This window comes from Dunckerocampus dactyliophorus, chromosome 6 (genome assembly GCF_027744805.1).
Source record: "Dunckerocampus dactyliophorus isolate RoL2022-P2 chromosome 6, RoL_Ddac_1.1, whole genome shotgun sequence".
NCBI lineage: Eukaryota > Metazoa > Chordata > Actinopteri > Syngnathiformes > Syngnathidae > Dunckerocampus > Dunckerocampus dactyliophorus.
In genome coordinates, this window is record NC_072824.1 from 7,403,569 (window position 1) to 7,420,494 (window position 16,926).

General features: G+C 47.7%; 3 protein-coding genes across 4 annotated transcripts; 2 read left to right on the plus strand and 1 right to left on the minus strand.

Moving 5' to 3' along the window:
* The first annotated feature begins 86 nt into the window (after positions 1-86).
* Positions 87-7,766, plus strand: LOC129182977 (calpain-2 catalytic subunit-like). The gene is made up of 21 exons (XM_054779706.1): positions 87-429; positions 685-754; positions 3,724-3,842; positions 3,925-4,058; positions 4,134-4,302; positions 4,372-4,455; positions 4,528-4,613; positions 4,691-4,756; positions 4,857-5,017; positions 5,099-5,268; positions 5,336-5,347; positions 5,417-5,628; positions 5,700-5,736; positions 5,806-5,871; positions 6,002-6,059; positions 6,131-6,195; positions 6,271-6,339; positions 6,407-6,485; positions 6,565-6,681; positions 6,914-6,972; positions 7,051-7,766. Exons 1-21 carry the CDS (start codon positions 193-195, stop codon positions 7,072-7,074), a joined length of 2,094 nt encoding a protein of 697 aa, XP_054635681.1. The 5' UTR covers positions 87-192; the 3' UTR covers positions 7,075-7,766.
* Positions 7,767-8,130: 364 nt separating this feature from the next.
* Positions 8,131-9,025, minus strand: mrps28 (mitochondrial ribosomal protein S28). The gene has a single exon (XM_054779738.1). The coding sequence runs from the start codon at positions 8,988-8,990 to the stop codon at positions 8,475-8,477; it is 516 nt and encodes a 171-aa protein (XP_054635713.1). The 5' UTR covers positions 8,991-9,025; the 3' UTR covers positions 8,131-8,474.
* Positions 9,026-10,039: 1,014 nt separating this feature from the next.
* Positions 10,040-15,652, plus strand: rcor3 (REST corepressor 3). 2 transcript variants are annotated; one of them, XM_054778988.1, is made up of 12 exons: positions 10,040-10,415; positions 10,510-10,566; positions 11,109-11,186; positions 11,257-11,309; positions 11,480-11,641; positions 11,717-11,841; positions 11,922-12,000; positions 12,081-12,299; positions 13,818-13,895; positions 13,996-14,053; positions 14,266-14,510; positions 14,651-15,652. In XM_054778988.1, the coding sequence occupies exons 1-12, from the start codon at positions 10,292-10,294 to the stop codon at positions 15,020-15,022; spliced, it is 1,650 nt and encodes a 549-aa protein (XP_054634963.1). In that variant the 5' UTR covers positions 10,040-10,291; the 3' UTR covers positions 15,023-15,652. The 2 variants fall into 2 exon arrangements, with proteins under 2 accessions (XP_054634963.1, XP_054634964.1); XM_054778989.1 differs by having other exon boundaries at positions 12,084-12,299.
* Positions 15,653-16,926: the final 1,274 nt, after the last annotated feature.

Below are 16,926 nucleotides of genomic sequence, written 5' to 3' on the forward strand. Positions count from 1 at the left end.
AGATGGACTAACTTTTCTTCGCCAAAGCTGGAATCAATAACGTATTTGTTGTAACACACTCAGTCCGACTGTGGGTCCCGCCCCCTTCAAGCGGGCGGAGGTAATTTTTTTCCTTGATGACGTCAGAAAGAATCCGCCAGAGGAAAAGTTTTTGTGAGGTTCTTGTGAAGTTCTGCTGGACTTTTCTGCGACATGGCGGGAGTGGCATCCAGTCTGGCCAAGAAGCGGGCCATGGCGGCGGGCTTCGGAAGCAACCTCAAGGCGGTTCCCTACCTGAACCAGAACTTCGCGGCTCTGCGGGCCCAGTGTGTGAGCAGCGGACGGCTCTTCTGCGACCCGACCTTTCCCGCCGAACCCGAAGCTCTGGGCTTCAAGGATCTGGGTCGGAACTCGTACAAGACTCGCGGGGTGACTTGGAAGAGACCCACGGTACGTGAGGCTCGATCCGGATCGGATCGGGTTCGGGATGGGTGGGTCTGCTTGGGCGGGGTTCGTGTGTGTGTACCAGTTGGAAGACAAAGAAGATGGAAGTTAATCAAATGCAAAAAATACATCTCAATGTTCACTTGGGAAGAGGAGGCCAAAATATTAGGACCCCTTGCATCTTGATGCCCCGCCCACACTGAGGACAACTCCCTACTGACGTCACAGAGTCCAAACTTATTTATTTTTCTGTCCAATCAGGAGCTGGTGTCCTCACCTGAATTCATTGTGGGCGGAGCCACCAGAACAGACATCTGTCAGGGGGCGCTGGGTGAGTTCTCTCGCGTCCCACGTTTCCTGAAGACCTCGCGAAGGTCAGAGGGCACTGCTGTTTAGGGGCAGGAATCCAGGCTGTTGTTATTTTCATTTTACTTTTGCATGCTTTATTTAAGCATAGTTTAACTTGGCATAGGGTTAACCCCAACTACCATGTCTTCTTCACTCACAGCTTTTATTTGGACAATATTTTAGACACACACACCATGTTTAGCTTGTTAGCTGACAAGTCAGAAGCTTGTTGATGCTCACGGGGAAACATAAAAGAAGACATTGGACATTGTGGCCTGCAGAGAAATCACAAAAGAAGACCACACAAGATAGATGAAGACATTAGAACACAGTGAATGACTGTAGAAGACAGGATAAGACAAGAGATCATAGTACAAGACTAGAAGACATTAGTATACTGTACAGTAGAAGACAAAAGGATAGTAAAAAGATAGTAGAAGACAGTAGAAGAGAGACAAAGAAGTTAGAATCTAAGATAAGACAAGAGAAGTTAGTAGAAGACAGCAGAAGAAGACAGTGGATGACAGTAGAAGACAGTAGATGTGGTGTTTAATCATCAAAGGGGAAAATCTGCTGCTGACCACCGAGGACACACCCTCACGCACACACGCACAGGAAGAGGGATGAGTCAGAGCGTGACTCAGTTTTGTTTTCACATGTTGTACATTTTTGTGCCTCAAGTGTTTTTTGTTTTTTTTTTTACTTGAGGTCTTGGCAGGAATGTTAGTCCGAGTGACACCTCCCTCGATCTTTGTGTTCGAAAGCACGTGTTTACTTTATGCACATATAGCACAGTTTCTTTCTAAATAATACAGTGGAACCGCAGTGTTTGTGCTGAATCCATTCCAAGGGGTCCGTCTACAACCGAATCGTATGCAACGGGAATCTGTCCCATAGGAAACAATGTAAATCCAAGAACAATTATAGTTTCACATGCAGCAAACGGTGTGAAATGCAGAGGGATAAAAATTTAACCTCACTTTTACCTTGACTGAAGGCTAATACGGACGACACCTTCTTACTTTGCTACGAGTCATTTTTTTTATTCAATCATGTTTCTCACCTTCTTTGTCAAAGTGCTGCTTTCTTTGGCTGCTCTGTAGGTTATTTTGAAGTGAAAAATAGGCAGAACTGTGTTAGCTAGCAAAGAACTACAGTGTCAGAGGTGCGTGACAATGACTTCCGCAGTTGGACTCCATTCCATTCCATTCCATTTTCCTCCGCTTATCCGGGTCCGGGTCGCGGGGGCAGCAGTCTCAGTAGGGAAGCCCAGACTTCCCGGTCCCCGACCACCTCCTCCAGCTCCACCGGGAGGACACCGAGGCGTTCCCAGGCCAGCTGTGAGACATAATCCCTCCAGCGTGTCCTAGGTCTTCCCCGGGGCCTTCTCCCGGCTGGGCATGCCCGAAACACCTCACCAGGGAGGCGTCCGGGAGGCATCCGGACTAGATGCCCGAGCCACCTCAGCTGGCTCCTCTCGATGTGAAGGAGCAGCGGCTCTACTCTGAGCTCCTCTCGGATAACCGAGCTCCTCACCCTGTCTCTTAGGGTGAGTCCCGCTACCCTACGAAGAAAACTCATTTCAGCCGCTATTATCCGCGATCTCGTTCTTTCGGTCATGACCCAAAGCTCATGACCATAGGTGAGGGTGGGAACATAGATCGATCGGTAAATTGAGAGCTTTGCCTTCCGGCTCAGCTCTCTCTTCACCATGACGGTCCGGTACAGCGACCGCATTACTGCAGACGCTGCGCCGATCCGCCTATCGACCTCACGCTCCAACCTTCCCTCACTCGTGAACAAGACCCCGAGATACTTGAACTCCTCCACCTGGGGCAGGACCTCATTCCCAACCCGGAGGGAGCAATCCACCCTTTTCCGACTGAGAACCATGGCCTCGGATTTGGAGGTGCTGAGTCTCATCCCAGAAGCTTCACACTCAGATGCAAACCGTCCCAGTAAACGCTGCAGGTCACAGCTCGATGAGGCCATCAGGACCACATTGTCTGCAAATAGCATAGATGAGATCCTAGTGCCCCCGAACTGGACTCCCTCGACACCTTGGCTGCGCCTAGAAATTCTGTCCATGAAAATTATGAACAGAATCGGTGACAAAGGGCAGCCTTGGCGGAGGCCAACGTTCACCGGAAACAGGCTTGACTTACTACTGGCAATGCGAACCAGGCTCCTGCTCCGGTTGTACAAGGACCGAATGGCACGTAGTAGCGCGCCACCAATCCCATACTCCTGGAGCACCCCCCACAGGACACCGCGAGGGACACGGTCGAATGCCTTTTCCAGGTCCACAAAGCACATGTAGACCGGTTGGGCAAACTCCCAAGTACCCTCCAGGACCCTTGCAAGGGTGTAGAGCTGGTCCAGTGTTCCGCGACCAGGACGAAAACCACATTGCACCTCCTGTAGCCGAGGTTCGATTAACGGTCGTACCCTTCTCTCCAACACCCTGGAATAGACTTTCCCAGGGAGGCTGAGGAGTGTGATCCCCCTATAGTTGGAACACACCCTCCGGTCACCCTTCTTGAAAAGGGGGACCACCACCCCAGTCTGCCAATCCAGAGGTACTGTTCCTGACTTCCACGCAATGTTGAAGAGACGTGTCAGCCAAGACAGTCCCGCAACATCCAAAGTTGTGTTAGCTAGCAAAGAACTACAGTGTCAGAGGTGCGTGACAATGACTTCCACAGTTGGACTCACGTAGTGCATTAATAACGGAACAAGACTGAGTCACCAATGGGATTCTTTGTTTGGGCACTCGAGTCTGCGGGATGATACGTTCTCATTTGGGTTTGGCAAATGAATGAGCCTTACAGGATACCGTAGTATTGTGTGGGTCATAATGGGTGATACGGACATGTCACATGACTAAACACGCACACACATGCACAGTTGGCCCACGTTGGCATAAAAGTGACAGGTCACATGACTGTGCAGGTGACTGCTGGCTGTTGGCGGCCATCGCTTCGCTGACGCTGAACGAGTATGTGATGGCCCGCGTGGTTCCTTCGGACCAGAGCTTTGGCGACAACTATGCCGGCATCTTCCACTTCCAGGTCAGAGATTCTACTGATGGTTCCACTGGTTCTGCTGCTAAACCGTGTGTGTGTGTGTGTGTGTGTGTGTGTTTGTGAGAAGTTGTGGCAGTTCGGCGAGTGGGTGGATGTGGTGATCGACGACCGACTGCCCGTCAAAGACGGCGAGTTGCTATTTGTCCACTCGGCCGAGGGGCGGGAGTTCTGGAGCGCCCTGCTGGAGAAAGCCTACGCCAAGTAAGACTCTTGGCATTAGCATTAGCATTAGCATTAGTATTAGTATGTTCACTGAGTGTGTGTGTGTATGCACAGAGTGAACGGTTGCTACGAGGCCTTGTCTGGGGGGTCCACCACTGAAGGCTTCGAGGACTTCACGGGGGGCATCGCCGAGAACTTTGACTTGCAGCGACCTCCCAGTGACCTCTTTGAAATCCTCAGCAAAGCGTTGGAGGCGGGAGCGCTGCTGGGATGCTCCATCGACGTCAGTTTCGCCCGTGCATGTGTGTGCGCACGTCACGCATGACCCTCACAAATGGGCGTTCCTCCACAGATCACCAGCGCCGCAGACTCAGAGGCGGTCACGCGCCAGAAGCTGGTCAAAGGCCACGCCTACTCGCTGACAGGCGCCGTAAAGGTCAGAGGTCACGTCCGGTCCATGTATGATGGCAAAGAGGAGCTGACCTTTGTGTGACCTTTGTGTGGGTAGGTCAACTATAGAGGTCGTCAAGAGAAGCTGGTGCGCATGAGGAATCCCTGGGGTCAGGTGGAGTGGACCGGCGCTTGGAGTGACGGGTATCGAACGTCGGCGGTAGCTTTCGCGTTAGCCTTTAGCTCGCACAAAATGAAAGTGGATGTTTGCCTTCTTGCAGGTCGTCTGAGTGGGACTACGTGGAGGGGGAGTGTCCGCATGCCAACAGCGAGGACGGAGAATTCTGGTAGGGTCGTTCTGCTAGCGTGCTAACTGTCTGCTAACGTGCTAACAGGGACTGTGAGACGTGAAGACGTTGATGATGGTGATGATGATTTGATTGACAGGATGTCCTACAAAGACTTCCTGCGTCACTACTCTCGCATTGAGGTGTGTACTTTGACCCCCGACACCATCTTGGACGACTCGATCAAGCACTGGAGCGTCAACAAGTTTGACGGCTCGTGGCGACGTGGCTCCACGGCCGGTGGCTGTAGGAACCACCCCTGTGAGCGGCCCATTAGCTCAGCGCACTAATCCTAGCGCAGAGGTCAGAGTTGACGCGTGACGCCGTGTGGTTTCCCTGCAGACACCTTCTGGATGAACCCGCAGTTTGTCATCAAGTTGGACGAGGAGGACGACGACCCTGACGACGGCGAGGTGGGCTGCAGCTTCGTGGTGGGTCTGATCCAGAAGAATCGCAGGAAGCTTCGCAAGCAAGGAGAGGACATGCACACCATCGGATTCGCCATCTACGAGGTGGGAGGAGGGTTTGCAGGAATGCCAAAAAACTTCAAAGGCTGATCTCTCCTCTCTCGTCTGGCAGGTTCCCAAACAGGTGGGGTGGAAGGTCACGCTCCAGGTAAACGGGGGTTGCCGACGCTGATTGGCTGTTTTCCCGCTTTAGTTCCACGGCCAGCAGCAGGTGCACCTGGACAAGAACTTTTTCCTAACGCACGCTCAGACCGCCAGGTCTGAGACCTTCATCAACCTTCGGGAGGTCAGCACGCGCTTCAAGCTGCCGCCCGGCGAGTACCTGGTGGTGCCCTCCACCTTCGAGCCGCACCTCAACGGTGACTTCTGCATCCGCGTCTTCTCGGAGAAACGCACTGAGACCGTGTATGTTGTGGACGGGTTTGTCAAACAGGAAGTGTATGATGCTGGCTAACTGTGTGTGTGTGTGTGTTCAGGCCATTTGACGACCCGGTCAGTGCAGAACTTGATGACGTAAGTCATACATGATAAACGTAGCATTGATAAACAGTGCTGTGCTAACTATGCTAAATAATCTGAAAGGAAATGGTGTCAGAGGAGGAGGTGGATGCGGGATTCCGAGGCCTCTTCTCCAAGCTAGCAGGAGACGTAAGTAGCGTACTTAGCAGCATGTTAACCTGTTGACACACACACTTTCTGTGTTAGTGTGCTAGCGTGTTTTGTGAGTGAAAATATACAACCAAGTTAGCTGCTAGCAGTGGTAACATGCTTGCAACAGGACATGGAGATCTCGGCGGCGGAGCTGAGGACCATCATGAACAAGATCGTTGCCAAGCGTGAGTCGTCCTTTTGATGCGTGAACACGACGCAAATATCAGTAGCTCAAGCTTCTATGTCGCGCTCACAGGAAGTGACATCAAGACGGACGGCTTCAGCATGGAGACGTGCAGAGTCATGGTCAACCTCATGGACGTATCCTTCATTTGACCGTCATGCATCACAGCAGAACATAGCAGCTGTCAGACTCGTTCCTTGACTCGGTGTCAGGACAGCGGGAATGGCAAGTTGGGCCTGTCCGAGTTCGCCACCTTGTGGAAGAAAGTGCAGCGCTACCTGGTAGGACATGTCCTTTTGACCTTTGAACCCATGTGGAGCCTGATGGATACGATGTCGTGTCTCGCAGTCCATCTACAAGAAGAACGACGTGGACAACTCTGGCACCATGAGCACGCCTGAAATGAGGGTGGCCTTTAAAGACGCAGGTCAGTGGAGGGTGAACGTGAGCTCAATGCTAACACTAGTGACGCTGACATGTGTGTCGTTTGTGGCGTCACCCTGCAGGTTTCACGCTCAACAATGCCATCTACCAGCTGTTGGTGGCTCGCTATGCCGAGCCCGACTTGACCATCGACTTCGACAACTTCGTGGGCTGTTTGATGCGGCTGGAGATCATGTTCCGTAAGCTAGTCCATCACGTCTTTACTATACATGAGACGTTGTCATTTATGTCATTATTAGCAATGGTAGCATTTTTTCTTAGCAGCTTAGCTCAGTGGTTAACGCGTGTGTGCGACTCCTTCTGTTCTCCACAGTCCACAAACATGCACGTTATCCTTAGTCTCCGTGGTCTTGTTAGTTGTTAGCATGTGGGTGCTAACTTGGTTAGAAGGTGTTTGTTGTCATTTGTCAGGAGTCTTCATGAAGTTTGACTCCGACGACAGCGGCTCCATCGAGCTCAACTTCAACCAGGTTCAAAGTTCATTCCCAGCATCATTTCAATTATTATTGTTTTTATTTTAAGCCTTCATGATGTCTGTCGTCCTGCAGTGGTTGAACTTCTCCATGATCTGAGCGTCCGCCTGCCCTCAACTACGTCCTGTTAGTCTTTTCCTTCACTTTACATTTCAAATGATTGCAAGAAAAAAAATGCAAATAAAAGTTCATCTCAAACTACTATTAGCATGCATGCTAGCATGTAGCCATCTTGGACTGTACTGTACATCTTTAACCTGTTTGGCGAAGAACCTGAACCAGGACTGCGTCTCAATTGGTGCACTTGTGTACTTACCTGTACACTTTGGTCGGGTTAAAACGAACTGTAGTCCATTTGCTCTGCTAGTACATTGCTTTTGATCAAGTGTGATCGCTGTCCAGGACCAAGATAGAAGATATAAGGCCCGGACTACAAGTATGAAGGCACCCTAAGCATTTTGATTGCATAAGTGTATTCACACTGACAAGTATGTTTAAATGCAGTACACTGTCAGTACTTGGATGTTGCAGAGTGTACAGTGATGGAAACTTACCAACTTGGGAGGGACTACCTTGAAATAATGGCAGCTGAGAGGCAACTTGTAGCAGTGGGAAGTAGTGAACAGAAGAAGGTAAATATTGAATTGCAGCCATCACCAAATGGCGGACCTCAGTCCGGATACGCACCCAGTGATGGCCCTTTACGGATCGTGACCAATTAAAGTCATGGGGAATTTAATAACAGTATATTCATGCTTGTGGACCGATCACAGTAGCAGTTAAGGGGGCGTAGTTACTTCCGTTTATTACTAATGTGCAGGGTTTCATTGCATTTGATATTCATATGCGCTAGTATGATGCAAAATAAGGTTCAGACCTTCGCTGTGAAAACAAAAATCGCATAAACGGACCCTACTGAATTGAAGACCCCTGCTGTATTGGGATAGCATTACTCTTATCAAAATTCACTCGCTAAGGAACGAAGTACACGGAATACTTATTGAAGTATGCCTTTTGAGACACATGTAACCGGCCTGCATCACACTGCCCGCTCCGGGGCTCGAAACACAACACTTACATAATAGGAGACGAGAGCGCTGACCACACGGCCAAAAGCCCGGACTGTCGACCGCGCGTTCAGCGCAGCTCTTAAGGCAGAGGGAGTGAGGTTTTACTAACGTACACTTACGGAGCCTCACAGGCCGGCATCCGCTACACACACACCAGGACGCGATAGAGGACTGGAGCATGTTGTACAGTATAATAAATCATCATTTCCATTTCACAGAGCACTAGTCAGCTGACTTTAATGATCCTGTGTGGACAAATTCCGGCAAAGAACGGCTGTCAATCAAACTCACTTGGTTAGCTAATATCTTATAAAACAACAATTTAAGGACAGTTTTGTTTCCAATGTCCCGACATCCTATTAAACACGTCCTACACTTTGACTTCAACATGACGTCAGAGTGCACAGTCCGTTAAGAAAAGGGTTCATTTTACTGCGTGTCTCGTCCGTCCACTGGACCGAGCAGGATGGCCTGTGCCTCCAGCAGGGTGGTGTCGGTGGTGCCCCCCAAGAAGCGGGTGGTGAGCTCCAAGTCTTGCAGCCTGAGGCGGACTCTGCTTCCCCGCTGTAGCTTCTCTCCCTTCGCGGGTCGCCGACAAACGCAGTGGAACTTGGCGCCAAAGTCGATGTAGAGGTCGTCTTGGACGACGTGGAAGATCCTCCCGACCACCAGCTTGTCTTTGGCTGGACCCATCTGGATCAAGGGGCTCCGGCGGAGCAGCGCTGCGAAGCTGTCGTCGTGGTCGGCCGACGAACTTCCGGTCTCGGCCTCTCGCCAGAGCTCCGACTGCGAGCTGAAGGCGGCCGCGAAGCCCGACTTGGGCTTATCCTTGTCGGCCTGTTGGCTGTCGGAGGTGCCGGAGCAGAAGGAGCTCCTGAGCAGGTTGGAAGGGACCAATCGATGTGCACACCGGACGCTTGGCGTCACCTTCCACAGAGCCGCCATCTTGGCTCAGTTTTACTTCTTCGTTGCTTTGCAACAAACTCTGCAATGCTATTGCTTTGGTGCCCCTACAGGTGACGGTGTGTCACAACACGTGACATTTTGTCATTCAGCCAATAATGTCCATCATCATATTTCCCCTCTAAGCCTTAAATAAATTGGCATACCCATTACGTCATCTGTTCCGACACCATCAAACCACAAAACCAGACCAGAACCCACCTTTGGACCTGCACACAATGTTTTCTGGTAACATCTGTCTCTGTATTTCTTTCTTTTTTTTTTGCTGATAAAGAATAAATGTAAAAATGTATCATATTTGTTGTGACCTCTGACCTTTGAACTTAACAGCAAAGCAGCACAGGACTGAAAAGTAGATGATTGAATCATTCATAACACTTTTAATGTACATTAGTCACCTATTATCAAACTATGATCAAACTATGAGGATTGTAAAATCAAGTAGTTACGGTGACAAGAAATCTGACTAAATTTGAAACTTAACCACTTATTTTTCTACTATTTATCGCATTAGTAGATTATCTCTTTAATTTTCCATGTATTCAGCTAGAAGAGTGTATTTGGAATACAGGACGTGAACAAATGTATTACAATTTAGGTAAAACGGATGGGGGGTAGGATTAAATAAGGTTTGCTTCTTCCTACTCCTTTTGGACATGTGGAACTGTGAATTGTAATATGTGATGTAACTTGTGTGCATGTTCAAATAAATTAAACCATTACCATTATATTTATAAACCGTAATTTATTATAAAGCATAAATGCCAAATTCGTTGTATGTATTTCATATTAAACAATCATTGCAATATGTTGTCTCCCCCTGCTGTTACAAAAGGGTAATTGCAGAATCACGTTAAATAGTAACCAGGCAAAAATATTAATTACAGTTTTTGTCAAAGATCATTAAAGATATATATAACGTATGGAGAGAGATGAGGAATAAAATTAAAAGATTAATTATATTTGAGTGGAAGTCAACTTTTGTGTGCTTCGTGTTGGCGGAGGGATCTGCTTTCAAGCTCCGTGGCATCACTGCAGGGGGGAGAAACTCCGCGTTGGTTAGGTCCTCGTCGTTCTTGGCCTGTTTGTACAATATGTGTGTGTGTATTTGAGAGCGTGCGCTTTTTCTGTCTATAATAACTTTCATTCTATAATTGACAACATTTGAATCCTATAACATTCGGTGCTGCACAAGAATAGACTGACCAGTAAAACACAACGTAGTCAACCGGACTCAAGCTGCTGACGTTTCCCAGCCGACACCGCGGCATTCGACAGGCGACATGCCGGGAATGATGGATAAAGGTTCTGAATATTTGGGGAAAGCTCGCTCTAACGGTACCAAGAGTCCGTCCAACGCCTCCAACGGACATTTAACGGACGAGAGCGGCAGTGACGACGAACACGGTTGGTAGCCTCGAACAGCTAGCTACCAGGCTAGCCAGCTACCGAGCTGTGAAGCGTAAATGCCGACAAAATGTTTGTTTTTTTTTGTTCGCAGATGTTGGCATGCGAGTCGGAGCGGATTATCAGGCAAACATCCCCGACTTCGAGGCCGGTGAGCCGTTTTTATTTCATTTTCTATTTACTTGAGCTGACCGTGGACGTGGTAGCCTCGGTCAGTGGTTGACGCTAAAGCGTCTGCCCCGAATGGCACTCAAATAGAACAAAACTGGAACACTAACGTGTAAACCCCCTTCTCTTGTGCGTGCAAGTGAGTGTTACCAATAATGATATGTAAGTAAAAGTCAAAAGGTTAAAGTGGATTTTGTTTAATGTTGACCGAGGCTACCCTCGTCTTACTTACTTACTTACTTATTCTTTTATTTTTTTTTAATTCTTGTCAGGTAAACAAATTAAGTCAAATGTGTCCAAATGTCTTCTCGCAGCATGAAACTTGATAATGGTTGCTTTCTATATAGAAAATGACCCAATAAGTGCATAGGGTACATGGCTTGTTTAGAGTACTATAGTATCGTACAGCAAGTATAATGATATTTGTGTAAATTTAGTCATTGCAGTCATAGTGTGCTGTCGTAGTATGTTGTGGTGGTTGAGTACAGCGTACTTCAGATAACACGTATAGTGTATGTCCTTTAGGCTCCAGCAAGTATTCCGAGAAGGACAATGGCGGGATGTTGGTGTGGTCCCCCTATCACAACATCGACGACACCAAACGTGAGTGAAGTGAAGCCGACCTTCAGCATGACCTTGGCGTCGTCTTAGTAATGTGTTTTTTCCTCTGCAGTGGATGAATACATTGCACTTGCAAAAGAGAAACATGGCTACAATGTTGAGCAGGTATTTTTTTCTACTTCAGAGTTTAGACAACAAGCAAACAAAAGTTCCGTTGATGTTGTTGCTCATCTTAGTGGTGTACGTGTGACAAGGTAACACAAACAATGACCTAAGAGAGTGTGTGTGTGTGTGTGTGTGTGTGTGTGTGCGTGCGTGTGCGCTCGCGCGTACAGGCCCTCGGGATGCTCTTCTGGCACAAACACAACATCGAGAAGTCTTTGGCTGACCTTCCCAACTTCACGCCCTTTCCCGACGAGTGGACGGTAGAGGACAAAGTTCTCTTTGAACAAGCGTTCAGTTTTCACGGGAAGAGTTTTCACCGCATCCAACAAATGGTAAAGAAGGTTTTGAAAAAACCTCTAAGGCCCGCCTCCTTCTCTCCTCCTCGTTGTTGATTGGATGTTTTTCAGCTGCCAGATAAATCCATCTCCAGTTTGGTCAAGTATTACTACTCGTGGAAGAAGACCAGATCCAGAACCAGTCTGATGGATCGACAAGCTCGAAAGCTCGCCAGTAGGAGCAACCAGGGGGACAGGTAAGCCCCGCCCACTCACATCACATGATATCCTGAGACATGTCCGATGACGGGTCACTGTGATGATGTTGTTGCTGTAGCGACGAGGAGATGGAAGAACCCAACGCTATGGAAACCAATGACAGCGACTATGATCCCAACAAGGAAGCCAAGAAGGAGGTATGTGAATGCACCAGTTGCCGTGGCGACCGTTCCTTTTTTGGGGGGTTTTGAGCAGGCGGGGTTTTTGTTCCCGTCAGCAGAACCAGGCGGAGTCATCCACGCCGGCCTCAAAGTTGGCTTTGGGTCGGCGGGAGCACCAAACACTGCAGCACCGCCACCATCAGCGCTCCCGTTGCCGCCCCCCCAAAGGCATGTACCTGACTCAGGATGACGTGGTGGCGGTGTCCTGTAGCGCCGCTGCCGCCAACACCCTCCTACGCCAGCTTGACATGGAGCTGGTGTCCCTCAAGAGGCAGGTAGGATGCACTGTTGATTTAAGGAAAGTTGGTAATAATACACATTGGTACCTCGGTTTTTGTAATGTGTGAAAATTGGAGCAATTTTTCCCTTGAGAAAGTCCTGAAAATTCAATTAATGCGTTCCCAACACCAAAACATATTGGGGGTGCTCCGTTCCCTCAGCCACCAATCAAAATCGTCCGATTTCCGTGCAAAAACACGTGATTGGCATATGCTGAATGCCTTTCAATGCCAGTCACAAAAGCCGATCACCTCTGGCTTGTAAGATTGCATCATGCAGCCGGTAGCGAGCGCTCCCACTCACTTTCCCTCACACTGCACCAGTGTGCCAAAGCCAAAACAATCATGTCTGCCATGTGGAACTTACCTGTTGTTTGTGAGAGTGTTATAAATTTTGCACCCTGCAAAACACGAAAAATGTGAACACCCGCCAGGTGTGCGTATGCAGTCGGAGGGCTATGGCGGAGAGCTTCAAAAGTGGTTGGATTTGTCAGACTGGACTGGTCTCCATTGGCGGTGGAGGACACCGGGTTTGCCGACTGGGTCCTGCTGAAGCGCCATCAAGTGTGACAAAACGTGATTGCGCAAATAAAACTAAACAGTAGCCTGACTGACAGCAAAGTACTACATAGGTCCACCAGACAAGGCTACTGTCTTTGAACGGCGCTTTTTGCAATTTTTATTGAACCCCTAGCACAGCTAATCAGACAAAGCTTACATTTTTGGGCTTTTTGCAGATCATTTGTTACCTAGGGCATCCAGACCTAGGTGGGAAAGACAACTTATGGTAAACATTACAGAGACTGAATGTTCATGTATGATTGTAGCTCAGAGTTCCACTAAATCCTTGTGTGTCTGGAGGGAACATTTTTGGAAGAACGTAATTAGGTTCTTTATCACACAAGAAATTAAGTAAAAATCAAGTAAAGTCACTCACATGTTGGCGCCACTGTGGTGTATGTAGTCAGTGTAAACCATTCATGTGTTCTGGCTTTGTGCAAAAGTGAATGACTTTTGGGAGACTGTAAAATTATTGTGAAAATTTGGGCTACAATGAGACTTTTTTTCCTGTGAGGTATTGTCCCTGGGCTATTTGGTAGGAGAATCTGTGTTAAGAGAAGATAAGTATTTGTATAAAGTCATGCTGGTAGCATGCAAAAAGGTCCTTAGGAAGAAATGGCTCATTCCAGGACCCCGACACCAGATGAATTTATTTTGAACACAATATACAACATGGAACCGTTAACACACAGGTTAACAACTAAAGAGGACATACAGTGTGAAGAGGACACGGACGCGTAGGGTGCTTTGTTTTGGTCACTCAGGGCAAACGGGCTAGTTTGTTCAAATATTATACGAAAACAGAGACGGTGTAGGAAAAATAGAATCGGACAAAAGCTGGGGCTTATAAAAACCGAGGTTTGACTGTAAATGTAAAATAATGGTGTTGGCTAACAAAGCATTAGCACAGGTTAAAAAAGCAGAACTTGAGAGCAGCTTTACTTTTTCCTTCAGGTCCAGAACGCCAAACAGATGAATAGCGGGCTGAAGCATGTCTTGGACCCTGGAATCAACGACTTCCGACTGCCTGAGGTGCGTGAAAAACGAAATAGGACAGGAATAAATGTTTATTCTTTTGTCAATAGTTAGTAGTAAATGTAATTGATAGTCGTCAATGTTTTTCGTGTTGCAGTGTGGTCAGAAGGTGAACGCTCGCTGGACGACTGATGAGCAGCTCCTCGCCGTTCAAGGTGATTTTTATTTATTTATTTATTTAACAACTTTCTAAAAAGTTGAACAGATATGCTAATGCTAATATTTACTAGAACATTCTTGTCACCAAATGCAAAGAAATATCAAATGATTTGGTGTCAAGAGCGCCACGGTGTGTTATGTTTGGAGCGTAACCACATGATCGGCCTGCTGGCTCTCATCATGGCGTCATCACTTTGATGCCCTTCAGGAGTCAGGAAGTACGGCAAAGACTTCCAGGCCATCGCAGATGTCATCGGCAACAAGACGGTCGGACAGGTGAAGAATTTTTTTGTCAACTACCGGCGGCGTTTCAACCTGGAGGAGGTGCTTCAGGAGTGGGAGGCGGAGCAGGGAACACCAGCTCCCAACGGGGACGGCGCCACCTCAGGGGAGGAAGGAAAGAACATGTCTGCCACACCTTCTGGGAAGAGCACCGATGAGGAGGACGAAGAGGTTTTCTTGGCTTTCACATTTTGTTCCACTTGAAACATCCTGAGAAATAAGTCGTAGTAGCTGCATATAACAAGTATTATTAATAAATCATTTACGTCTATCTTTGAGCTCATTTAGACTCTGCCCTTTCTTCTTCAAAGGCTCAGGCCACCTCAGGCACGTCGCCCGTCGCTGCCGGCTCGTCTTCATCTCAGACGGCAATCCCATCAAGCCCCGCCTCCTCCCTCCACCAGCCCCCGCCTCTTCTGCGCCCCTCTCTGCCGGCCACTCCCTCCCTGCATCGCCAACCGCCCCCGCTCCAACAGCAGGCCCGCTTCCTGCAGCCCCGGCCCGCCTTGCAGCAGCCCCCGCCTCTCATCCGTCCCTCCAACCCCCCGCCGCCGCGTCTCAACCCCCGCCCTTCCGTTCCCACAACCCTTGGTGGTAGTGCAGCGGGGGCGGGTGCAAGCGGCACCCAACAGCCCTCCGGTGTGGCGGTCAATCAGTCGGACTCGTCCTCCTCCCTCCACTAACCAACCAAGAAGCAAAGATGCATTCAGGTGAGAGCGGGGAATGTGGACGTTTGCCACCTATCAGCAGAACGTAGCGCCATGTTGACAGAGCTGTCAGTCAAATGGAGTCAAGATAGTGGCACGGGACCGTGCAACATAAATGTAGATATATGTACAGTAACGGGTCACCGGACTGACTTACATGCAGACAGCGTGGCTTCAAGTCCCTCTCAGTCTCACCCGGTCCAGATGGGGTAAGCTCCAATGAACCGGCACAGAAGATCAATTGGTGTTGGAAAGTTCTTTTCATTTTTACTTTCTTTGTCATTTGGTAATACAGTCATATATATTGATCATTTACATGCTAATCAATACGTTTCTTAATTAATTGATCATTTATGTGCCCATGAAATAAGTTTGTTAATAAATTAAAATAAATTTATCATTTACGTGCTGATCAGTAAGGGTTTCACTCATCTGCATTTGCTGAAAGGCCGCTGTTCTTCAGCCCAACGACTGAGATGTAATACAAAATGGTTAACATGATCTACTCTGTATGTATTATAATTACGTATCACTGTGTTCTTGACATTCTATACTGTATATCATTGAGTGTGATCAGTCAATTAAAAGTATCACTCATTTCAATTATTTGCTTTTTTGCTTTGTGCTTTTCTTGGGTACGCTGCCGCCAAAAAGTGCTTTACGCTTGGTAGCTGCGCATGAGTTGCACATAGTCAATTCTATTCAGTGCGTGCTGTAACTTGTTCTTGAAAGAGTCTTGTGTTTATGGACCATAGTTAACTTGCCCATGACACCAAAACATGTTGTTATATCCACCATGAAAAATGACATTGGAGGGCATATTTCTTGCATTAGACGTGGTTATGTTTGCATTTATTTCAAACATGCATACAGTTTACATTTAATGCTTCAAGTTACAATTCATAATTTCACATGTCCCAAAAGGAGTAGGAAGAAGCAGAGCTTATTTAATCCTACCGCCTCTCCTTATCACATCCAGTGCTAATACATGTGTTCACTTCCTGTATTGAACATACACTAATTCACTGTATACTTATTCTTCCATACAATCAAAGCAGGTAATTTAAGTGTTGTTATTACTGACAATCACTATTACTGTGTTAGTTTAATACAAACAACAAAACTGTTGATATCCAAATCCACTTCCTGCTGTCTTTCCTGTCGTATGTGAGTGTCACTGAATGTAGATACTTGGGTTCCCAATTCCAGTACCTTGTTGAGCAGGCCCTTTCAAAGATGTTATCAAAAGCCAAATGTTATTGAATGCAATCCTTCCAACTGCATGGTTCTTTCTTTGTGGGTTGTATCCTCCATTTTCCTTGTTGTCATGGTGATGTGTTCTTTAGTATTTTTCAAGATCGTAGATATCTTTGACAACAAGCACTCTTGCTTCTCCTGGATGTAGGTTTTGCCGTTGGTGCTCCAAGTGTTTTGTATTTTTCTCTACTTCCTCAAGTGTCATGCTTTCTTGGCGACGTCAGCGTTGCATTTTGTCAGATGCTCATTCATGTAGACGTTTGTACCTATCAGCTTCTTTCCTTGTATCACCGGCGCCTGTTGGTGAACAAAAGGATGACAGGTGTGGTGTTGTTTTTGCCATATAGTGGGATGTTGATATCTACATCCGCCTCCTTTGATTGTAGGAAGTTGGCAATCTGTTGCTTTGTTGAAGGAACATCTCTTGACTTGGGTGTGATTTGGAGCTCTCCTCTGTTTTGGACTGCCGTATCTTTTGACCTGGGTGTAATAGGGAGCCCTGTGAGGATCACATCATTCATTCGTGAATTCTGATCCCTCTCATCAGTTATATTTTTCATTTGCTCAGTGATATTTTCCTTTGCTTCTTTCTCTTTGTCAAGAGTGGTGCGCAAGGCGGCATT